Source organism: Rhinatrema bivittatum, chromosome 15 (assembly GCF_901001135.1).
Source record: "Rhinatrema bivittatum chromosome 15, aRhiBiv1.1, whole genome shotgun sequence".
Lineage (NCBI taxonomy): Eukaryota > Metazoa > Chordata > Amphibia > Gymnophiona > Rhinatrematidae > Rhinatrema > Rhinatrema bivittatum.
Window position 1 is genome coordinate 62975396 of NC_042629.1, and position 25467 is coordinate 63000862.

At 44.1% G+C, this 25467-nt stretch overlaps 1 protein-coding gene across 4 annotated transcripts in view; it reads right to left on the bottom strand.

The window, feature by feature from the left end:
• Positions 1 to 6097: 6097 nt before the first annotated feature.
• The window catches only part of TMCO4 (transmembrane and coiled-coil domains 4), a 106871-nt gene continuing 87501 nt past the window's right edge, over positions 6098 to 25467 (bottom strand). For all 4 annotated transcript variants that reach the window (XM_029578411.1, XM_029578412.1, XM_029578413.1 and 1 more), the window contains one exon: positions 6098 to 9454. In XM_029578411.1, coding sequence (XP_029434271.1) covers positions 9020 to 9454 — 435 coding nt within the window. In that variant the 3' untranslated portion in view covers positions 6098 to 9019. The remainder of the gene's footprint in view (positions 9455 to 25467) is intronic.

Below are 25467 nucleotides of genomic sequence, written 5' to 3' on the forward strand. Positions count from 1 at the left end.
ACCCGGTTCTAGTACTTTATGTCTGGCCAATTTATTGAAAGAAACTATCTTTTGCAATAAATTGGCAAGGCAGCTGAGTTCCTGAGCATTGGTCATTGAAATGGAATTTAGAGACCCCATTACCGGGCCAGCCTGTGGGTCAGTGGCAGTGCACAGCCCTGCCATGCAGAAGGTCCTTAGTTTAATCCCTGAGATGGGATCCCTCCGTTGGCTGGGGCTGCTGTGAAGGTAGTGCTCATGGTCCCTGGGGAGGGGTGGAAGAGAAGGGATTGTGGCGACACCTAGTGGCTGGCTTCAGCATTCACAACTATCCAGTTCCAGAAGGAGCCCTACTGCATGGCCCTTGGCTGAGAATTGTTGCTGCAATCCACTAGGTATGTTGGTGGGAAGGGGGGGATATAAAATAATAACCTTCAGGTAGTTATGATCAGGAGCCCAAATCCCATCACCTTCTCCACCCCAGCATAATTCTCTTCATTTTCCTCTGCACTCCATCCCCCAGCATAGTCACCTTCCCTTCTCTCTCTCCCCTCCACTCCCCGGCACAATTCCCTTCCCTCTCTGCCTATTCCCTCCAGCATAAATCATCTTCCCTTCCTTTTCCTCTTCCCCTGGTATAATCACCTTCCTTTCCCTTTTCTCCCACTCCGCTACTGGCACAATTCCCTTCCTTTCCCTCTCACTGTATCCCCCTGGCACAATCACATTTCCTTCTCCTGGGATCCCTCCTTCCCTTCCACTTCCCTCTCCCCCTGGCATAAGCACCGTCTGCTCCCTCTCTCCCACCTTAGGTTTTATCTTAACTCTTTGCCTCCTTCTCCCCATAACACTGGTGAAAGCCTCTGTCCCTTCTAACGCGGTCCCCTCCATCCAGCGAATGTCTGCTAACCCCAGGCTACCTAGAATTCTGTTACCATTTTCATCTCCACTGAAAAGCGGCTCCAAGTCTCACCATCCTTCCTGCTGAACATGTGCCAGTAATTATGACCTGCTGGAACCTCCTTTTCTTAAGAAATCTGGACCTCTGTGAAAGGTCAAAAGCTTGTGCTATGAAGTCAGCAGTGTCAAGAGACCAGAATGCAAATTATTAGAGCAATTTCCTTTACTTGTTATATTGCAGTCACCACCTGAACCTCCAAGCATTTTCTGAACTTCTCAAAAAATATTAGTGTCTGGGATGGAATGAGGAGACTTTTTTTTGTGTACCATTATGGTGGGGGAGAGGGGGGGGGGGGAGTTGGACTGGAAGAAGAATTGAATTCAGACAACAACCAACATGGGACCCTGACTTTTATGGTCTGGGGAACTGATACGCAGCCCTAAGGGAAAAAAAGCACAGGACTGCTTCTATGAGCAAGTCCATAAGCAAAGCACGTCAGCACTGTCTGAATTTTCAAGGCTCGTCACCCAGGAAAAATGCTGCTAGCAGTACATTTTTTATGGGTTATCACAAGGCTTGGGAATAAGTGGAGCAGCAGTTGCTACCCTTAAGAGAACATGGGGGTACCTGCACAACGTGGGAGATATTACCATAAGAAGCTTGCTGGGCAGACTGGATGGGCCATTTTGTGCTGTCATTATTATGTTACTATGTTGTGGGAATGAAATGGAATGTTGACAAAAACGTTAACATCACTTACTAGTTTACAGAGTTCCAGGAATTATATAGAAATATAGAAATGACGGCAGAAAAGGACCAAATGGTCCATCCAGTCTGCCCAGCAAGCTTATGCCAGTATCTGCTGCGTCATGTAGTTACCCCCATTCTCATCAGTTTCCCAGACCATAAGAGTCAGAGCCCTTGTTGGTTGCTGTTCAAATCCAATTCCACTTTTCCCCTGCTGTTGAAGCAGAGAGCCATGATGGAGTTGCATCAACAGTATTAAGGCTTATTGGTTAAGGGTAGTAACTGCCACACCAGCAAGTTACCCTCATGCACTCTTTCCTTTATTTCCATCCTCTTGCCTTTAGGGATCCACAGTGTTTATCCCATGCCCCTTTGAATTCTTTCATAGTTTTCGTCTTCACCACCTCCTCCAGAAGGGTATTCCAGGCATTCACCACCCTCTTGGTGAAGAAATATTTCCTCATGTTGGTTCTGAGTCGTCTTCCTTGGAGTTTCATTTTGTGACCCCTAGTTCTACTGATTTCTTTCCAATGGAAAAGGTTTGTCGAATGTACATCACTAAAACCTTTCAGGTATCTGTAGGTCTATATCATATCTCCCCTATACCTCGTCTTTTCCAGGGTATCTATATTCAGAACCTTCAGCCTTTCCTCATGCGTCTTCTCATACAGACCCCCATGCCATTTTGGTCACTCTTCTCTGGACTGCCTCTATCCTTTCTTTGTCCCTCTTGAGAAATGGAATCCAGAACTGAACACAGTACTCCAAGTGAGGCCTCACCAAGGACCTGTACAAGGGCATTATCTCCTCCTTTTTCTTATTGGTTATTCCTCTTTCTATGCAGCCCAGCGTTCTTTTGGCTTTAGTTAATGCCTTGTCACATTGCTTCACCGCCTTCAGACACTATTATCCAAGGATTCCTCTCTTGGTCCATGCACATCAGTCTTTCACCCCCCATCACATACAGCTCTTTTGGATAACTGCACCCCAGATGTATGATTCTGCACTTCTTGGCACTGAATTCCAGCTGCCAAATCTTCAAACACTCTTCCAGGTTTCTTAAATCCCTTTTCATTCTCTCTACTCCTTCAGGCTTGTCCACTCTATGCAGATCTTAGTATCATCCGCAATAGACAAATTTTACCTTCTATCCCTTCCGCAATGTTGCTCACAAAGGTATTGAACAGAATCAGTCCTAAAACCAAACCCTGTTTTCTCTTCAGAGTAGATTCCATTTACCATTACACAGTTTCCTGTCAGTCAACCAGTTGTAATCCACACCACACCTTGGCGCTCACTCCCAAGCTTCTCATTTTATTCACAAGCCTCCTGTGTGGGACAGCTATGCTGAAATCCAAGTAGATCACATCGAGCGCTCTTCCTCGATCCAATTCTCTAGTCACCCAATCAAAAAAAACAGATTGTCTGACAGGACCTTCCTATGATGAATCCATGCTGCCTTGGGTCCAGCAGCCCACCCAATTGTAAATAGTTCACTATCCTTTCCTTCAGCAGAGTTTCCATTAATTTCCCACCACCGAGGTGAAGATAATCAGTCTGTTGTTTCCAGCCTCCTCTCTGCTCCCACTCTTGTGAAGCGGGACCACCACCGCTCTTCTCCAATCCTGCGGCACCACTCCTGTTTCCAGGGATTTATTGAACAGATCCTTCAGTGGACCTGCCAGAACATCTCTGAGCTCTCTCAGTAACCTGGGGTGTATTTCATCTGGCTCCATGGCCTTGTCCACTTTCCGTTTGCCTAGCTCCTCCCATACATTCTCTTCTGTAAATAGAGTTTTGTCTACTCCATGCCCATCTATGGTCTTACTAACCAGAAATGGTCCTTCTCCAGGGTCCTTTTTTTTAATGAATACTGAACTGAAGAATTTGTTTAATATTTCTGCCATTTCTTTGTCACTCTCTATATATTGCTCCTTGTCACCTTTCAGTTTTACTATACCACTTCGGGCCTCCCTTCTTTCACTGATATATCTGAAAAATGTTTTGTCACCTCGCTTTACCTCTTTGGCCATCCTTTCTTCTACTTGACCTTTTGCTTTCCTTATTTACCATTTACAGATGTTAGCATGATCCCAGGGTACTTATTGAAGTTCTGTAAGAGTGGACATCAGATAGCTAAGCAGAGTTCCAAGATAAATAAATAAAATAAAAAGACATATTCCGAGGGCTGACTTCACTGCATCTTTATCACTTGCAAATTTTCTCTTACAAATCAACACAGTCAGACTCAAGACTGGGGGTAGATTATCATTCAAAGTTTATTCAGGTAATCAATTCAATTTCTCATCCAGACTGTACAGCCACATTCTCATTCAATGACTGGTTTCCTTCTGCATAGTCGGGCTGCTTACAACTCTCATTTCATGATTCCTTTTAGGCATTTCACATTTTCTCTTGGGGGTAGATTTTGTGCATACCATGATATGAATGAATCTCACTCATAAGCCAGGGTATGTTGGATATAAATGGAAATCTCTCAGATTTACTGCTAATGCCCTTCTTTACACTTGCATTGTACCAAAGAAAGCATTCACATGGGAGCTCTTTTCAATCAGGTCGATGGAGCCCTATACAACTGGGATCATTTCTGTATCTTTCTATCCCATTTTCTTGGCTTCAGATTGCCTCTTTTGGCACTCAACGATCTTCTCTCTCGCCAGACATTCCGGACACGTCTATTAGCAATGCTGCTTTTGTACTTTTCCCCTTGTGCCTCCCAGTTATTTATTTATTTAGATTTATTGCCCACCTTTCTGAGCACAGAATTCACTCCAAGAGGTTTACAGCATATCAGATTATCAGCGAATACACAGAAAGGTGTAAACAATTTAGAACAGCAGCAAAATCACACTCTAACTTGGCAAGTTAAGAGTTGCTAGCAGTAGGAAAACCGAACCTTTGGCTCGAGTCAGTTTTGCACATCTTTAACCAGACCCCCATGGAAGAGCGACAGAAAAGTATCTGAACTTTCTTTTTCCTTCCAAACTGTGAATTAACTTATATTTCTTGTAATGCCAGCTTCATTATTTATGGAAGAAAGGGCGGTGTTTCCAGGACTCTTGCGCTTCCATGTAAGCATTCAGTTACCTGAACAAAAGCTTTCTAGCCCATTCCTTCTCGCTTGTTGGCTGTATTGTACCAATTTTGAGGTAAGTCCTGTACCCGATCAAGCGTTCCTGCTGTTCATATCAAATCCAGTGGCCCCCATGGTCTAACTGGCCATATTAATTGTCTTCTTCACCTCTTAACTAATCTTGCTTTCTCTAGGGCCTGACTGGTTACCTCTTCCACTGCGAAGCCAATGCTCCTGGATATTGAGAAAAATCTCACCTAAAGCTCTGGAAAATATGCTACACACTGGTTCCGTAAGAAGCGGCTCCGGTTCTTCTATCTAAGGGCAGAGGACCCATAACTGCAGCCTCCATCAATGCTTACAGGGTCTTGCTTTCAGTACCCACAGAGAAGGTGCAGATGCTCACTCTATCCTCTGTGTCACTACTCTTCACTACAGGGAAGCAGATGGACTGAATTCATCCACTCACACAGAATGGAAAAGACCATAGTTTGCCATCTCATCCAAAGGAGCATGCCTATAATCCCTGGAGCACCCCCTCCCCCCCTTCGCTTCCTGCAAACTTTGTGTTTGGGCAGGATACCTGCTCCAGAAGGGGAAAGGTACTGTTAGGAATGTGTGTATACTGGATCAGAGAAGCCTGCCTGATAGACAGGACTACTGCTATTCCTCTTAGCGGTCATTCCCTGGCCAACCTTAGCTGCTTCAAAGGACAAAGGTGGTGAATGGCAGTGGACCAGAGAAAGGAGCCGAGACCTATGGAGAGGACTGGAGATAGGGGTGTGGAGAATTAGGAAAGTGAATGTGTACAAGGGCATGAAGGTGGGATGGATGGCCATAGGTGGGCTGCCCAGGGCAGCAGAAAACCACATGTGGCCCTGCTTGGCAGCACTCCCTAGTGCATGTGTGTTGGTTGCACTGCCCTAGATAGAGGCCTGGTTATCAATTAAAAGGACAGAATTTCTAACCGTACTGCAGTGCCTACAGCAGAACACACCAACACCAAAATGCATATGATACATGCAGATCATGGTAGCACCCAGTAGAAACTGAGTAATATACATCAGCACAATGAACAATACAAGCCAAGTACAGAACAGTAGGTGTTGAGACTCGATCGATGCATGCATGCTGAGGACTGAATAACCCATGCAGAGTGCAGCAGTTGATAGCAGAAACTGAGCAATGCCTGAGTGGAGCAGTGTGATAAGCAACAAATGCCAAGCAGAGCAGCACATGCACTGGGAGATGAGCAGTAGATGCAGAATGCAGTATTGCAGAAGAACACCTGGAAGTAATAATGAGACAAAACTGGGAAAAATAAAGATATCCCGATCAGCCAATGACAGTAGAGAAAGAACTAACCCAGACTAGCATGGTTATAAAGGATTTTAATATTAAATACACGTCATAGCTTGGAGCTCTCAGAATGAGTGACCTTTATACTAAGGAAACAATTTCACAAACCAACCGGTGGATTTTACAGCCTGCTCTGATGACAAAGGTCTCTGGAAAGAAACCCAGCTTGTATTAATGCATTAAGGCTATGTTTTCCTACACCAGACGGCTTAGTAATACATTATCCAGATGCACTGTGTACAGTCAGATTTACTTAATCCAAAGCTATCAGCAAAGTCCATTAAATAGCAGATTAGTAAAATCGATGGCATAAAGTAAGGTTTGAAGCTTAGTGACGAGAGACATCTTTTTAACATGGAGAACAGAAAAGCAGGTCTGCTAAAAAAAAATCACGGAGCTCTGCAGCTTTTCAAGATATAGGGAGGCTGAAGTCGTGCTTTATCTGCAGAAAGGGCCCTTGAGAAAAAAACTGTTTGACCGATACGTCTGTAAAATTACATGCCCCATACACACTGTGTGCATAGTTTCATGTGCATGGAAGAGAGGCATTCCAGGGGGTGGAGTCTGGGCGGAATTGGGACGTAGGCAACATTACTTTAGGATTTTAAAAAGTACGGGTGTGGATAATCTGCAAACCAGACTTACACATGCAGGTATTCTGCCAGCTAAGTTTTGTTAGGGGGTTATTTGGTAACTGCCTGACTGGATTTAAAGTCAATTACCCGATTTCAAAGGGAAAACATTCATGGGGTTTCCCTTTGAAAATGATCCTATCAAAACGACCGACACATATTCAAACCTGCTCATGTGTGCGCGCAGTTTCTTGCTGGGGGAAAAAAATACGCGCATGCTTTAGAAAAGGCAAAAGTATGTCAGTGCAGACCCCTCCCCAGCCCCATGCCTCTGATCACCGTGAGTAGAAGTACCTGCATACAAGCCCCTAGGCGTGCACGTACCCATGGAGATGACTTGGAAAAGTATAGATAGCATGCTATTTGTTAAAGGAGAGCATGTGAAGGGAAGGGATCATGGTTTCGGCCTCCGAGTTCAGAGTGCCCACTGTACAACTTCTGGCATAAATCAGTAAGCACAGGGCCATAAGAAGCTATTTCTGAGCTATACAATCTTAGAAGTTAATGTACAGATGGTACTATATTGATGAAACAGTTTTACATAGGTGCAGTATTAAACCCAAACTACTATTTGTTTTTAAGTTAATTTGATGTTTAGCAAAACATACATTAGCCGTTTATCACTTCTGAGCAAGGTGTTTGAACTTGGTCATAAACAGCCGAAACCTCCAAACTCACTTTGCTTGCCCTCGCCTACTTACTCTGGCCTGTCTGCATATACTTTTCAGGAATGAAACTGTATGTACTTGGCAATGAAGAAAAAACAAAATCAGCCACCTGCATGGTTCTTTCCTTTTGAGAATAGGGAATGTGTTGTTCTTTGCATACTTTTGTTTTACTCTCTGATGTATGTTTCTGCTTCCTTGTTCCCATTCTGGGAGTTATCCCAATGTCGTCCTGCTCAGTTTGCAATGAGCTCTGCGCTGCACAGGTGGTTGAAAGCAACGTGCTTCCATGGCTCAGCTTGCGGGCCATGATTCTACTGACCTGGGATCAGCACTTTTAGTCACCCCCTCGTGGCCTAGAGATTCTGAGCTGCCACCGTTCATTCTAATGTGATTTTTTTCAGTAAAAAATCTTGCCTCCAGGCAGAGTGGTTAGGATTTGCTACAGATTATGAAAGAAGTGTCAGTCAACCAGAGGCCTTCATCAGCTTCCTTGATGATTTATTTTGTTAGGACCATCTCAGGTGTAAATCAAACGTGGATGCAATGGTCCCGTAGATTTCTTTGCAAGTTCAAATACCTTTTATTGGATAATGTAGTAAATGAGCCTTGAGGCTATGTCTAAAGAAGGGGCCAAGGGGTCTTAAAATATCAGGTGGAATTACAGCTTTGGATTATTCTTCTGTTATCCAATAAAAGCAGGTAAGTCACTGATATCATAAAGTAAAAAAAAAAAAAACCAACAAAAAAACCATCTGCATTTTCTGAAATAACTTCTGCATATGATCAGTTTTAAGGAAGGAAGTCATGCTGGCGGGCACTGTCAGAAGTGATTTAAAATGGGTCCAACCCAATGTGTAGGAAACCCAAGGCTCAAAATCTGGACTGGGTTCTGGCTCCTTTGGCTAGCTGGAGCTGGGAGCTGCTGCATACAGAGCCCCTAGGCGGGGGGAAGACATCTCAGCAATCATGCAACAGTGACACCTACTGGTCATATTCATGGCACATGGGTATCAGCTGCAGAGGGAAACAGAGTGCAGTCTGATGGCTGAGCTAGATGAGAGAGGTAAAAATGCGGGAAACCATGGATAGTAATCCCTGGTTCCGTAGCCTATCAGAAACTTGTTCTAACTGAGCTAGTGGTCTAGAGGAGGGAGCAGCAGCTACTGGGCCAAAATTAAGAAGTACGTTAAAATGACATGTGGCAATACCTTTCTTATTAGCATAAAGCCCCCAAATGCTGTGACGAGTACATAATAAATGATGATCATCATCTAGAAGAGATTCAGATGGACATGGTGTCCATTTTGTAACTTAATAAATGAGTAGTTTGTCTCCTTGAGCAGCTTGGTTACTTTTGCTGGTTTTCCATCCACATATATCTGCCTTTAGAGACAAGCGTAGAATCCAGCCACCTGATTGGGTAGCGGTGCTTCCAAGGTGGGTCTAATGTCACGACAAGAATTCGTCAAACAAAACTCTTGTCAAAACTCATGGTTCCACCCCTTATGTTGGCACTAATATGCCTCTTCATCTATTGGGCTGTGAGCCCGGGGCGCCAACAGAATACTCTGCGGAACTGCCAATGGTTCATGAAAGACCGATGTTTATTTAACAAAGTGCCAAAAGGGAGAGGCTTCTGTTAAAGATAAGGTTCGCTATGAAGTACGGGACCTCCACTGTCAGCCGCCTGGCTTGAGATATCGTCTGAGCAGCAGGATGTTACTGCGTCCACATCACGGCAGGGACTATCAGAGGGCTCTGGAGAATGGACCACTGAAGAGTCTTCTGGCAGAACTGTATTTCGGACTGTGGTGCTGTCTGACTGGATGGGCGATCCTGAGACTTCGGCGCTGGAAGGAGGGTTCTCTGGCTTCCTTGGCACCGGCTCCCAGCACCAGTGATCATGGTCCTCAGTAGCATTACCTGCCTCTATGCAAGTGCCTTTATCAGCAGCACCTTCTGCAGGTATCATAGTTTCCTTAATGAAAGGGCTCACATGGCACTCCTTGGTTTTAATGCCCACAGCTTTCAGAAGTGTGTCCATTTGCTTCATATAATCCAGGTGCCCTTTCACCTACAAGAAAATACAAGAAGAAGTTTAAATCAAGCTCTCTCCAAGCTAGAGACTAAAATGGCTTGACCATAAACTCAGCACAGCCTTTGCTTGGGTTCCTGTTATAAACTCAGTACATCCCAGACTGGACAGAAGTTGTATAGTTTTGTGGATAACATCGGCACTGCCCTGTCTGTGACACAGCAGCTGCCACGGTACTTGAAATAATCCCTGCTTATCCTAGGATAACTCCACTAAAGCCCTGCCTGGATCTACGAGCTCCTGAAGTAACTCCAACATAGTTCTGCCAGGAACCCAGTAATGACCCAAGATAATTCCATTGCAGACTGCCTGGGGCCCAGCAGCTCCTGAAGAAACCCCAGCGCGACGCTGCTGGGGACGCAGTAACAATCCATGCTAATCCTACTACGACCCTGCCTGGTACTCAGCAATTCCTCCAGGAGCTTCAAGACAGCCCTGTCGAGGCTCAGCACTAACCTGTACCACTACTACTACTACTACTAATGTATAAACTGCCTTTCCTAACTACCTTACAGCAAGGCAGTGTAAAGTTAACATAAAGCTGGAAATATGTTTTGGGACCAGTAGGACCTGTGGCAACACTGCACTGTGACCACTCTGCCTCCGTTTATTAAAATTTGATAATAAATCAAATGCCTTTGGTTTACACCTTTGCAGACTAAGGCTGCACAGAACATACTGAATGTGTATGTGCTGCATACAGAAGCCCAGGCATTGCTCAAGCACTCATATTTAGGTACACTGAGAATCTGAAGAAAACGTGAACACTGAATCAACACATTAGTAATGCAATATGCAGCTTTAATCAGCACAGATGGCTCTGTGGGCTCTCGAGCTTTTTTAGCAGATTAGCTCTTTAATTAAAAGAGCTGAAGAATGGATTGAGTGTTAGATATTGTTCCTAGAAAAAGATATGAAGAAGCTTGTTACTATTCATTACAATGCTAGGGAAAAGAAGTCATTTCAATAAATAGCATCAGCAGAAGGCCGAAGTATTTAGGCTTGCAGGGAGCGGAAGGGCTGGGTAGGGAACCAGCTTTTCACAGAAAGAGTGAAGATGCTTGGAGCTTCCTAAAGAAGCAGTTCTTCACCGAAATTGTTTTAGTCTAAAAAGTGACAAGCTGCATGTGTAGCAGACTTTTAAGTGTGGTGCTTTATCAGTCTCTTTATGCTATGCATCCGAGGGGCTCATCTGCGGGGCCCCACCCTCATCTCTTTCGTGTTTGGGGTCCTATCCACACCAAATTCTCAGGACACGTCAGGAGGCCAGGAGAAGCCTGATTTTGGGGGGGGGGGGGTAGTTTTAGGGGCATCTACATATTCCTGTGGACCTGCACACACAAAGTGGGCTCCGTTACTTCTGCGTGAAACTTCTTGTTTAGATTTAACTTTTGATTTGTGTGTACACATTTTGAGTTGTACGCATTGAGGTAGATCTTTAAAAAGTACGCACGCGCGAACAAAAGTACGCTGGATTTTATAAGATACGCGCATAACTGTGCGTATCTTATAAAATCCGGGGTCAGCGCGCGCAAGGCTGCGCAAAATCGGCAGCCTGCGTGCGCCGAGCCGCGCAGCCTGCCTCCGTTCCCTCCGAGGCCGCTCCGAAATCGGAGCGGCCTCGGAGGGAACTTTCCTTCCGCGTCCCCCCACCTTCCCCTCCCTTCCCCTACCTAACCCACCCCCCTGGCCCTACCTTTGTTGGGCAAGTTACGCCTGCTTGAAGCAGGCGTAACTTGCGCGCGCCGCCTCACATCCCCCGGCACAGGCCGCAGTGCCGGGGGACTCGAGACCACCCTCCCGGCCCGCCCCCAAACAGTCACCACGCCCCCAGACCCGCCCTGGACCGCCCCTTGACCCCTGGGCATGCCCCCTCCCACCCCTTTTACGAAGCCCCGGGACTTACACGCGTTCCGGGGGTTTGCGCACACCGGCAGCCTATGCAAAATAGGCGCGCCGGCCTTTTCAAATCTAGCCCATTGTGTGAAGCTGTACACGAGATCCAGGTTTACTGACATTTCAGGAAGAATTAACAACCACAGAAGGTAACATATAAAGTGCTCTCTTACACATCACATTAATGTAAAGTCAAGGGCAATCAGAACATTTCAAAGCCCCCACACATCCCCCAACCCTCCTCCCCCCCTTCCCGAGAAGGCATGTCACAAAAAAAAAAACCAGGAAAAGATCAGCGCTAATACGCTAAAGCATTAAGACCTTGGCTTCTTGCCTTGTATGGTAAAGTTGTTATGCAAGGCATCCATACAGAGAAAGTCTTTTTCTTGGTCAATATAGGGGAGTGATTACTCGGACACGTTTCCATACTTAAAAGACTGATCATTTTATTGTTCCAATGTGTGATGGAGGGCTCCTCAGCTTGTTGCCACACCCGTAATACGGCTGTGACTGCTAGTATAAAGACTTTATTAATCCACAATTTAAGTGTCAGAGTACCTGCAAAATTCGCTGGAAAGATGCCAAATAATGCAAGTTGTGGTAAAAATGGAATTGCAAAGTCCAATACCCGAGTAACAAAATGAAAAACCTTTTTTCCAAAATGGTTGGACTAAGCTACAACTCCAAAGAGAATGACCCAAATGTGCCACCTCTGTCTTGCACGTTACACAGATATCCGAGTCTGCAATATTTGCCATGTACGCCTGGCGCTGAGAAAAATAAAGCCAATAAAATACCTTATATTGTGGCTCCCTCATCAATATATTGCAGGTGAGGGTAGGAATAGTCTTAAAAGATGCAATAAAAGCAGAGAGTGGGAAAGCACTTTGCAGTTCATGTTGACATTTAGACCAAAGCCTCATCCAGAGACCAAGGGGCCAATGCAAAAAAAAAAGGGGCTATCGCCCACTTTCCTAATGCACCCCCAGGCACCTCTCCTGGGGGCACGATTCAATATTTAAATTAGGGCTCGCGTTGACAGCGTGCGCCCGAGAGAGGACCGCTGTCAGCCAGTTAAGAAAACAGATGCTGAATTTATCAGCGTCCGTTTTCCTAACCGGTGCACATCCATGGGTTAGGAAAACGGACGCTGATAAATTCAGTGCCCATTTTCCAAACCTGACTGCCAGCACCGTGTCTGACCTGCCCTAAGCTCCCTCCCCCCTGAGGGAGTTTAGGGCAGATCGGAAGGCGTGAATAAATCAATATTAAAGTGTTGGTCCCTTAATATTAATGTATTCACTCCTTCACTTATTGCCGATTGGTCAGTTCACTGTCACAGGTCAGTGAAAGGACCAATGCCCTTTTAGGACAGCCTTCTGAAAGGAGATTGGTCCTTTCACTGTGACAGTGAAGGGCCCAGTTGCCGACTGGTTCACAACGGTTCACAAGAGACATTCATAGATCACGGCTATTCGATAGTTCCATGAGACATTCATAATATGGGTCTATACATTCATAGGGTCAGATCAATACATTCATGACTCAGGTCGATACTTGAAAGAGGAATAGTAGATGACATGGGTCTATACATTTATGGGTCAATTCAATACATTCATAACTCAGTCAATACTAGAAAGAGGAATAGTAGATGACATGGTGAGTAAAAGGCATAGTTCATGAAGAAGAGTATGCAGAATAATCATGCTTCACTTTAGGATGAGTGTATCTGAGTGGGAGTTATTTGAGAATGTAATTGATTAGTTCATTAAGTGTCAATTTAGAGACTCCTTTCTTCTGATTGAGTTAGGTCAGGTTGTATGCATTTTTGAAGAGCCCTGTTTTTAGCTCCTTTTTAAATTACTTTTTGTTTGGGATCAGTCGTAGCCTTCCAGGTAGGGAGTTGCACAGATTTGGTCCAGCAATGGAAAAGGCACAATCCCTTACCTATGTTATGTAAGCTTCGTATGTTGGGGACAGAAGGTAAACCGTTATTTTGGGATCTTAATGATTGTTGGGGATTGTAATGCTATGCCACTCATATCAGTGTTAATTGAGGGAATAATGTTAAATATTAAAGTTAGTATTTTAAATTGCATTCGGACGTGAACTAGTAACCAGTGTAAGGAGATTAGTGCTGGAGAAATGTGATTGCATTTTTAGGCTCCTAGTAAGAGCCTTGCAGATGCATTTTGCAATATCTGTAATGGTTTTAAGAGGTATTCGGGCAGAACTAGAAACAGGGAGTTGCAATAGTCTGGGTTTGGCAAAATTAAGGTTTGCTGTTTTATTGTTGTTTATCATGTACTATGGCTATTGTTTTAATTTTTATACTATTTAGTTTATCATGTTAGCCTCATTTATCTTTATTATGCATCACATTGGTTTGCTGTGGTAAAAACTTGCAATCAATCAAGTATGAGATAAATTAAACTAAATTAAACATTGTCACAATTCCTGAGCTATAAGAGGGGGAAAGAGGGGGGGGGGGGGGGGCCAAAATTAAATGAGTACATACTCCATGAAGGTCTTTGGTTTCTTTCTGCCAATATGCTGGTCACTGAGGGAGAGACAGGCTCCAATGGGCTGGAGTACCAGGAGTTGGACACAACAATAAAGAGCTATATAACTAATATTTATCCCGCATGCAAATGTTTCAAATGCTTCGGAAGACACTGTTCCCTAAAGCTGGCTCAAAACTTGGAGACATCATTTTTCATGTGGCTCAGAAGATAAACTGAATTACTAGGAATTTAGCATAGACCTAACACCTTAAACCCACTTAAGAAGAAGCAGGCTCGGGCTGTCAGGCAAGACTGATAGCAAAGCAAATCCTGTTTTATGTGCATGTTCCAAAATTCATCTGAATGCCACAGGGCATTCCTACCAGGCTGTTATCTCCTTCTGCCGAGTCTGACAAGAATGGCTTGGGAAAAGTTCATACAGAGACAGAGATCTTATTAGGACTGCGAAAAAACGGTCTTGGAGAATGCTTGTGAGCGATGCATCAATTCTCAACAAATATATTTGTGACTGCGTTGTTAGATTTGTGAGGAACTGGTGCTGACCCCTGGTGCTCTTCCTGAGCTGCCCTACAACTTCATGACGCAAAGACTCCAATAAGAACAGCTCTTTATAATAAAAAAATAAAATCTCAATGGAAATACTAAAAGTCAATTGTGAAATAGTGTACTGATTTCTGACCTGCCCCTGACCAAGTGAATGGTCCTGGAGAGTTTGTGCCTAAATAAATCTGTTAATCTGGAAGGCGCCACCAGCCCCTGTGTTATTTCTGATCTGCAGTTTAGCAGCAGGTGGGAGAACAGTCATTTTAATTCTCAGTTTTACCTAACATCATATTCCCCATGGGTGATCTGCGATGGGCACAACATGATCCATGCTGCCAACACCGAGAAGAAGAAGGCCAATGAAAGAAAACCACTGGACATGGAGGTGAAAACCCCTGGATAAACAGAATCCTCCCCTGTAAAGTGCACGTTTTCTGTTTTAAATGCATGAGCACAAGCCAAGGCCTCCTGCCTGTGTACACAGACTGTGACAGTCAATACAGAGCTCTTTAGATCTGCTAAATAGCACAACCGTCTGTTGTTAAGTGCCGTCAAATCAGACACTAACCACTCTTCCTGATCAAAAGCCCACATATGAAAAAAATCACTCCCAATCTCTAGCTTAATTAACTTTGGTGGCTTCCAAAATAAATGGGGCAACTGGGCGGGGTCTCCACCTCTGCATTCTCTCTTTCCTTTCTCACTGAGAAGGTGGTGGACATTAGAACAGGTTTCCAGCGGAGGCGAGAGGAGCCAAACCAGTGGCAGAACTCAAAACAGGCCTGGGACAGGGAAGTGAGAAGATCCCAGACTGAGCAAGACCTGTGACAGCACAGCAGGCAGACACAGGTGGGAGGGCCTGGGGTGGATCAAGTGGCCCTTACTTATCTGCTGCCGTTTTCTGCTGCTGTGCTGCTCCCTGCCCTTAACTCTTTTGCAGTGGCAGTTCTCGGCTAATTGTATCCCTCTGGCTCAGCATCAGTAAAGGCTCCGTCCTGCCTCCTCTCTTCCAGGCCCTCAAGGCAGGACGGGCGCTCAGTACCTCTCATCCAGAAAGTCTCGGGCAGCTGCATCTTTCTGCCTACATGAAAACCATCTGAGTACAGAGCCACCAAGCTAGATACACCTGAGGCTCTGGTCACGTCAAGGCTGCTACTGTACACAGCACCTCGGTTCTTCACTGCACCATCCCCCTTGCCAGCTGTACACAGGGAGGCCAATTCTCAAAACTATTTCTGCTGCTAAACAGTGATCTACTCAGGAAAACTGGCCAGTCTGAAGCCCACCCTCAGAGCCGCTAAAAAGCACCGGGCTCCCAACACGCACCCCGTTTTGCCCCGTTACAGAAAGAGGGAGGAGGGGCTCCTTTAGGCATATTAAGGTTGGGGAGGAAAGCAGTAACACAGTAAATAACAGCAGAAAAAAGACACAAATGGCCCATCCAGTCGGCCCAGCGAGGTTGCGTGCTTCTATGACATTTTCAAAAGGTTGTGCAGGATTTTCCCCTTCTTGGCTCCCCGTAGAAAAAAGCAGGTGGAATCTACGTGGGCAGTTTTAATGCGTGTGCCCTACATGAATTTTCAAAGGGAAACTACCTGTGTGTTTTCCCTTTGCAAAGTCAGGTAACGTATCCGTGTGTGGGGGTGTGTATGTGCGTGCGGTGTGTGTTAAAAGCCATCCGTGCAGTTGGCAGCTACCCAGGCTGTCTGAAATTCACCCCCAGGGTGACTCGGGGAGCGCTCGTCAGTATTACTCCGACAAGGCAGAGAGGGAGAGAAAGGGGGTCGCTCTGCAGAAAGGCCAATCCTTCCTTCAAGGGCAGGTACCATACCTGAACGCCAGCTGCCACTGCTATTTAACATCTACTCGCAGGGCATGAAATTCAACGTTGCCCACTATATCCATAACAATTTAAAAAAAAAACCAAAACAAAAAAAAACACATAGTTCTTGAAGCAACTTATATGCCATATTAATCTATTATACAGTGTGTCCGATGCTGCAGGGATGTTAGAGTAGCTTTTGTGGAGCAATCGTCTCTCCTCCTTCTGGATTACACCACTCACGCTACTCCAGTGCTCAAGGGCGTAACTGTGGATGGGATTTAGTAGCACAAAAGGAATGGAGGAGAGGCCTAGTGGGCTGAGAACCAGGGAAGCTAGGGTTCAAATCCTGCTTCACCCACCGACATTTGTTTTGTGACCTGGGGCAAGTCGCCTCATGTCCTGCTGCCTGTGCTACCCACTTAGACTGCAAACGCTTTTGGGTAGGGAGTTATTGCACCTGAATTCTGAAAAATCCTGCAAGCCGCCTGGGGCATTATCTGGAAAGGCAGATTAAAAATCCAAACGTATAAACTCCTTCGGGCACCCAGGAAGGATTTTGAGCCGGGTGGCGGTGGAACACATTCTGAACATAATGCAGTTTTGCTTGGGGCTCTTAAAAAAAAAAAAAAAAAAAAAGATTACCGGTATGTCCTTATTGGAATCAAAGTAGTTTAAACTGTAAAAACCTGGTCTCCCTCCTCCCCAACAGAAGAGGAAAGGACAGCTTGACCGTCATTCACTTCTGCATGTAGCTGTAAGCAAAATGATCTGTCACTCATTTAACAGCCATTCAAACCTCCATGTACATGTTAGCATCCGTTCATTGTGCTTTCTCGCTCACATCTTACCGTATTCTTTTTCAGTGGCAGAAAACCCAGTATAATTTGTATGACCTTTTAAAAATGGTTCTGTTCTAAAAGCCCGCTACAGTAAATTGAACTGGTGTCAGCGTGAGGTCCCATTATGTGACAGAACATGCAGGTAAGCTGTCGGGATTAATGAAAGTAATTCCAGGCCGGTGTGGAATCAGAGGAGCATCAGAATAAAATGATGGTAATGGAATCAATTTACCGTTATCACACAGCAATCCTGCAGCCCCCAGCAGGGTTATCCTGCGCCCCCTCCCCCCTCCAGTTCTGGTTCACATGCAACCCGTCCTTGGCATGGAAGAGATTACGCAGGTGTCGGAGGAGGAAGACCAGGAGAGGGGAGAAGAAAAAAGGCGAGAGCAGACACGAGAAAGATGACAGCTGAAAGGGTGAGGAAAAAGAAATGGGGAGGAATGATGAAAAAGGGATTCGGCAAAACGGGAAGAGAGAGGAAGGAAGGATGAAATAAGAAGAAGAGGGGGAAAGCCAGAGATCTGAGAAGGGCGCTGGATTTGTGGAACAGCCTCCAAAGAGGCAGTATTAAATGGCAACAGAATTCACGAAACCTTGAAGACAGGCACAAAGGATCCTTAGGTGTGAAGTGTGCTAACCTGTGCACATAAGCCTCTCACGCCGTCAAGGTTAACAAAACTATAACTGAGCTGCAAAACCCAAGCACAAAGCTGAGCGTGAAAACTTGACCTTCAGTGAACATCATTTATCCGGACTCTGAACTCTTCCCTAGTACCTTGGAAGCTCTTATGCTTCCAATAACCCGATCCCAAAACATCTTCCGATCGATCATGGGGACGATGGTTTCAGTCCACATCTTGCTGGTAGACCCTTGGGAACACTTTGAAAGGCGTCACTGCTTGTGGTATTTCTCTTTGAAAATTTGGGGGCAGACCTGCGCGGAAGGGCACTTCTGTTCCTCCGAACTCTGCACCAGCGAAGGTCGTAAAGCCCGTGGCGGCATTCTAAAATGAAGTCTCCGTGCAGTGCTTTTACTCACAGAAGGGAGGGTGGGTTTACGTCGCTGGTTTTACCCAGGTAACTGATAACGGACCTAATTATTTTTTGTAGTAAAAACATAGCGGTCCATATTCAGACACAGTCTGGCTAGCAAAATTAGCCAGATAAACTTAATTGGAGTGGACTGGGAGGGACCCGGGAAAAAGGCTGATCGTGTCACCGCGCCTGTGCATGCGAGTTGCGGGTCGCCCGCACACGCGTGCACGGACATCGTATTTTATAACATGCGAAAAGAAATGAAGAAGATAAGAAGACTCATTTCTTTGTTTTCTGTACTGATGTTTGCTTCTATAATGGCTTTGTACTGTATTTACTGCTATTATTATATTTCTATGCACCTGTGTTTTATTGTGATCTGCCTGGAACCTTGCACAAGAGTGGAATAGAAATCTAAATAAATAAAACAGGATAGTTGCCTGCCCCCCGCCCGCCTTTATCTTCTCTCTGCTGCAGTGGTGCTGAGACCTGGCCAATTCAGTGCACGGAGAATAAAGACTGGCATTTACTGAAGAGAGAAAGGGGCTAATAGCATTTCTTTACCTTCGTGCACGCCAGATCTTAAGTCAATTAACGAATTGCTGTCAATGCCGCTCCAGCAGTGTCAGGGGTTCTACCTGCATCCTATCCACAGCCCAACGATATTAACCCCACAGACACCCCCCAATGAGATACCAACTTTTTTTCATTTATTTATTTGCATTTCGCTCTCAGTTGTCAAGGAATGTTACAAAGGAAGCAGCAAAGGGTCTATCGTACAATGCTGCATAATAGTCTAACCCTACATGGTGTGCAGCTCAGAGGGGATCGCGCTCCTGCACCTGGAAATCCAGACAAACAGCAAAGACCTTTCCAGCCCTTGGTGCCGTTTTCACAGGCAAACCCTTCTTCTCCTGCTATTCCTCCAGTCAGCGGTGGGTTAGCTCTGCGCCAGGACTAAATGTGATTTAGTTTCATTTAATTCCTAAACGCCAGTCACAAACATAAAGGGAGCAATTCTCAAATAGTCCGCACTTTTAGTGTGCACATTTGACCTTAAATGCTTTAAAAATGAGCAGAATGGAGGCATTCTAAGAGCGTCCATGCCCTTTGCACCTGCTCTTTTTCTGCGGTAGGCTGAGGAGGATAAAATAGTGCGTCTGCTTTTGAAAACATCCCGCCTGGGCACTATTTTTCTCCCCGCCACTAAACACACTGCTGGGCACTACGCCTCTTTGCGATCCAGCCAAACGTACGCATGCTGTGGAAGCACGGACATACTCTTGGCAGGGCTGAAGGGGGTTAAATTTTCAGACAGGGCAAGGCGGCGTATAAATCTATTTCAATATGGTGGGAGTGCTTTGAAAGTTGTCTACTTAATGCAGTGTTTGCTACTCTTTGGTTAAGTGATCTAGAAATGGGTCCCTCCGCCCCTCCTCAGTGAGATCAGTCATTGCACCAATAACATGGAACCTGATCTCCATCTCTTCCTTCACGTGAACAAAGGCAGCAGAGAATTTAAAGCAAACCTGCATTCGCTCATGGGGGAACATGTGAATCCCTGTATAGAATCTCCCTGCCTCTCCCCCCACAAAAAAATCATCTTGAGATGTCCAACATTCCAGGTGCGTAAGGAGTATCAACATATTGAGACCTGCAGACGAGCCCAAACAGATGCCATGAAGCCAAACACTGGAAGGAGATACCAACTCTAAATGGCTTGGAGGAAGGTCTTAAAATAGCTGAAACAAGAGATCTGAATTTAGGGAAACTGTCAGTCGTATCTTTGTACAGTGTATCTAGAACATAAACATGCCAACCTGGCTGGAGGCTTCAGAACGTCACTGGGGGCAGTGTCTCGTTTTTTACTGTAAACATGAAATCCATAATTTCCCATAGGAGTGATCAGGGTGACTATTTGCTTCAGGGACCACTTGTAATCTATTTTTTTAAAACTCGTTATTTGTGTCCATGAGTAACACAGCAAGCAAAACATAAATAAAAGTTCACAGTGCACATTGCAAAGGAACAATACAGCGTCATCCAGCATTAGTTATGAACTGGGCAAATCCCATACACCTGAGCAGATAAGCCAAACTTGGAGCATTAGGACTTCCAAGACATGCATAATCTAATCAACAAAATTACACATTAGCAGAGTTATAAAACTGCCAGTATTTCTTACAGAGCTGTGTTATTTCTTAATAAAGATATTAGTTTCTCAATAAGCTTGTGCCAATGCTCTGGGGTGGGAGCAGACTTCCAAGAAGAGTGGGGATCTTAAGCACAGAGCCAAGAATTAACCATCAGTTCAGACCTGTAGGTGCGCATCGAATGTCTATAACCTTCCCTCTATATGCGCCTTCAACCCTCTGCCCCTACTCATAGCCCCGAATCGCTGCTCCATTGCTCCTCAATAGAGCATGAGCATTCAGCTGCCAGCCCAGTTTGTACTACTGCCTTATAAATGAGGGAACCGGCCTTTCTGGAGCATCCTCCTGTAGAAAAAACTGCTTCAGCCGGTATGCAGTTACTTCATTTCCAACCCTCAATCCCGGGTCCATGCAGTGCCTTGAGCCAATTCTCAGAATGGCGTCGACTCTGAGCATACAGCTGCCCATGAAAGCAAAAGCTCAAGTCTCACCATTCCTAGGCTTCCAAGCTAAAAGTATGCACTGACAAAACTGGACTACTCCAGAGGAGAGGGGTGACGGGGAGTGTAAACCAGTCCTACACATTGCCTTCCAGATTTGAACAGTACTAGCAATGAGGGAACATGAATGACGAGCCCTACTCTCAAGCTTCAGTTGGCTAGAGGAGAAATCAACGTCTTCAGCCGGTGCATTCTCCAGTGAGAACCAAGGAACTGTAATGTTCTTGTTGAGCCAGATAAAAACACCCGCCTTATTCTGCCATACAAATTTAAGTAACACACTGTTAAAGTTAGACAAAAAACCACCAGGAAGGTAACAAGGAATGTGTAAAATAAGTAAAATAAGTGAGGCGAGACATTCGTTTTGATGGATTTAATCCTGCCAGCTCATGAGATAAAGTGCCCAGCCGAATCCAATTGAATACAGGTACACAGTTAAGCCTAGCTGTTCTGGCTAGCAACAGTCTCTTGATTTAATAAGAAATGTATATTCCTGAGATTATTTTTTTCAGCATATTCTATACTTTACCAGTGCTCCAACACCACTTCATAGAGATTGAAAAAAAAAAAAAGAGAACAAGGGTAGCTTATCCATTATTTTCTTATCTATCAATATCTTTTTGCAGATCTAGGTATAAATACATGCGCACACATTTAGAAGTGGGATGGATTTTATTATGAAAGACTAGCATCTAATTAGAGTGAAGTCTTTCAGGCACGTAGCAGAGAGGTAGGTCGATGCAATCATCTTCGAGAGCACAGCTTATTTAAAAGGTCACTCTCCTCGGAGAAGTGCTAATGCCCATATGCAGTACATGGAGATTCAGAGAAGTGTGTACACATTCTCCATAGAAACCCAGGAGATGGGAGTGGAGGAGGGGCTACAGAACTCAAAGGGGCTTTAACCTTTCATTTCACGCTCCTGATTTTATTGAGGGTCATAAAAGAAAACTGTTAAGAAGCAAGATTTAGAAATAATTAGATTTGAAGATGCCTTCAGCCCCTGAACTACTCTTTAATTTCCTGCAAACTGCAAGCAGTGACTGATATGTCGGGGGTGGGTTGAGAACACCTTCGTTCTTGTTCAGGAAACATGGATATGGTGATCCCTGTGGAAAGGCTTAATACATTCCTGACTGAAGCTACTGGAAAGCGCCACATCAGCTAGAATGAACAGGAGGACATGCTGGTTCCTAAAAGCTATGCCCAACATTTTAATCAAGCTGTCCAAATTCTTACCTGTCGCTTAACTTTTCTCTGAACCAAATCAGAACCTATGCATTACAGAAAGGGAAACCTCCAAGAACAATGAAATAGGTCAGTGTTCAAAAACAGAAAGATGAAGGCAAAGCTGGTCCTTAATCAGCTAAGGGAGAGAAGCACAACTGTCAAGTAGCAATATGCTAGAGATTAGCTGGAGCCTGATTTATGCAGGGCCCAAGGAAACACATAAAATGCATGTTTGATTATTTATAGTACGTATACAATGTATTAATATACTGTAACTTTTGCTGGAATGGGGTCAGACCAAGGGTCCATCAAGCCCAGCATCCTGTTTCCAACAGTGGCCAATCCAGGCCATAAGAACCTGGCAAGTACCCAAAAACTAAGTCTATTCCATGTAACCATTGCTAATGGCAGTGGCTATTCTCTAAGTGAACTTAATAGCAGGTAATGGACTTCTCCTCCAAGAACTTATCCAATCCTTTTTTAAACACAGCTATACTAACTGCACTAACCACATCCTCTGGCAACAAATTCCAGAGTTTAATTGTGCATTGAGTAAAAAAGAACTTTCTCCGATTAGTTTTAAATGTGCCCCATGCTAACTTCATGGAGTGCTCCCTAGTCTTTCTATTATCCGAAAGAGTAAATAACCAATTCACATCTACCCGTTCTAGACCTCTCATAATTTTAAACATCTCTATCATATCCCCCCTCAGCCGTCTCTTCTCCAAGCTGAAAAGTCCTAACCTCTTTAGTCTTTCCTCACAGGGGAGCTGTTTCATTCCCCTTATCATTTTGGTAGCCCTTCTCTGTACCTTCTCCATCGCAATTATATCTTTTTTGAGATGCGGCGACCAGAATTGTACACAGTATTCAAGATGCACTCTCACCATGGAGCAATACAGAGGCATTATGACATTTTCCGTTTTATTCACCATTCCCTTTCTAATAATTCCCAGCATTCTGTTTGCTTTTTTGACTGCTGCAGCACACTGAACCGATGATTTCAATGTGTTATATCCACTATGACGCCTAGATCTCTTTCTTGGGTTGTAGCACATAATATGGAACCCAACATTGTGTAATTATAGCATGGGTTATTTTTCCCTATATGCATCACCTTGCACTTATCCACATTAAATTTCATCTGCCATTTTGATGCCCAATTTTCCAGTCTCACAAGGTCTTCCTACAATTTATCACAATCTGCTTGTGATTTAACTACTCTGAACAATTTTGTGTCATCTGCAAATTTGATTATCTCACTCGTCGTAGTTCTTTCCAGATCATTTATAAATATATTGAGAAGTAAGGGTCCTAATACAGATCCCTGAGGCACTCCACTGTCCACTCCCTTCCCCTAAGAAAATTGTCCATTTAATCCTACTCTCTGTTTCCTGTCTTTTAGCCAGTTTGCAATCCACGAAAGGACATCGCCACCTATCCCATGACTTTTTACTTTTCCTAGAAGCCTCTCATGAGGAACTTTGTCAAACGCCTTCTGAAAATCCAAGTATACTACATCTACCGGTTCACCTTTATCCACATGTTTATTAACTCCTTCAAAAAAGTGAAGCAGATTTGTGAGGCAAGACTTGCCTTGGGTAAAGTTGTGGTTTGAATTGCAGCCCTCTGTTGTTTTGTTTTCTTAATATATAATTGCTGTGAAGAGGATGTCTGCTATTTTCTGAAATCAAGATTTCTTGGATTTATATTTGAAAATCCAATAAAGAAAAAGTGTAAGAGAGACATCTGGGGATCCTTGGGTTGAGCATTAGTTGCAGATATACAATGCAAATTTAGTGTATAATATTACTACTTATCAAACAGCAAAGACTAAAGCTATTGGGAAGCAGCATTCATGTCCAAAATCATTATCAAAGGTACTCAAGACAAAGATCTGTGCTTTGATTCAGACTGTCCCAACCTACTGGCAGGGAGTAATAACATTTGCCCTTCCTCTGATGTTTGGTAATAATGCCACTTTCCCCTCACTCTGATCAGCCTGTCTGATAGTAACAGATCTGTTTCCCTCTATGGAGGGGGGCGAGAGGCACTGGGTACCAGAATTTTGCCAGAATAGTGGCAATGTGGCTGATCCCCGGCAACCCTGGAAATCAAAGTCAAAAGAGAATGACAGAATAAAAAATGAAGGCAGTTTCTACAGGCACACAATGCGTGGAAGTGATAGGATTATATTATCTTTTTCTCACAAAAGAAGGCTTAGTGTTCCAGGAAATAAATCTCTCTCTTGCAGAACATCTCTCCACATTCTGCCAAGCCATTCACGGAAGCTCCAAGGGCAAGACGACAAAGTGCCCTATTTCCTTTCTCTTTCTAATATCAGCAGAGAGGCAACAGATAATAAGTAACTACGCAAATGCTGAAGTCATCTGCAAGGAAAAAGCATTCCCCCCGATTACCTCTCTGCTCTTCAGAGGATTATTCAGGTTTGCATGCAAAAACTTTGTGGTGCATTTTAATGGTACAAAAAAAATATCCCACGATACTGGGATTTACATTTTGCTTTGACGTTCAACAATCTTGGGGTCCAAGGAATGATTACTAGCCAAATACAGACCCAAGTGGTGAAAGGTGAAAAAGATTTTCTGCTATGTTGCTACATCTCTAGAGAAAATCTTTAGAGCCTGACAAATAAATAAGATCTATTTTCAAATTAGCCTCTGTCTTTACTAGATGAAACGCATTAATTTTGGTTGTGGTTCTGTGTTATCTTTTTCAATGTTATTGCTGGGTTTTTTGTTTGTATTATTTATCACCCATTTTATTATGCCTGTTATTTTTACCTGCATTGTATTTATGCTTGTATTATTTTATACTGAGTTTGTTTTGCTTTGACTATATTTTTTAATTTTTTACATGCTGCTTTTATTTTGTAAATTTTGCCTTGAGTCTTGGGAAAGGTAGTTTATAAACTGAATTGAATATTTCAGCATTTGATCACATGGTATGGAGGGAAAACAACTGTTGATACTGTAAATTATTTCAATAAACACTACAATGTAACCGGATCATGCACTAAAATGCATTATGGTGTTACCGCATGCTTTAATGTGTTATTGCATGCATTGATGTCATAATGTATGCGAAAAGTATAGCAGCACATGGTGCAAATGAAAATTTTTGAGAGGTTGGGATCGGGGGAGGAGTTTAGGCGGTGAAGATTTGACATCATTTGGAGTGAGGAAAGTCTAACAAAGTTGAAATTTTGTTCTCTCTCTCTCTAAGATACTTATAAGCCATAATGAAAAAAAGTCTGTTGGTTGAAGATAAAGTCGAAGATGTGAAGAATCATAATCACCAAAATAATCTCAGACTCATTGGCTTGCCTGAGTCCATGAAAGATGCAGAACTTACTAACATCTGTGCAAAAAGGTTCCCAGACACCCTTGGCATTGATCGTGTGGTAGCAGAGTGAGCTCCCT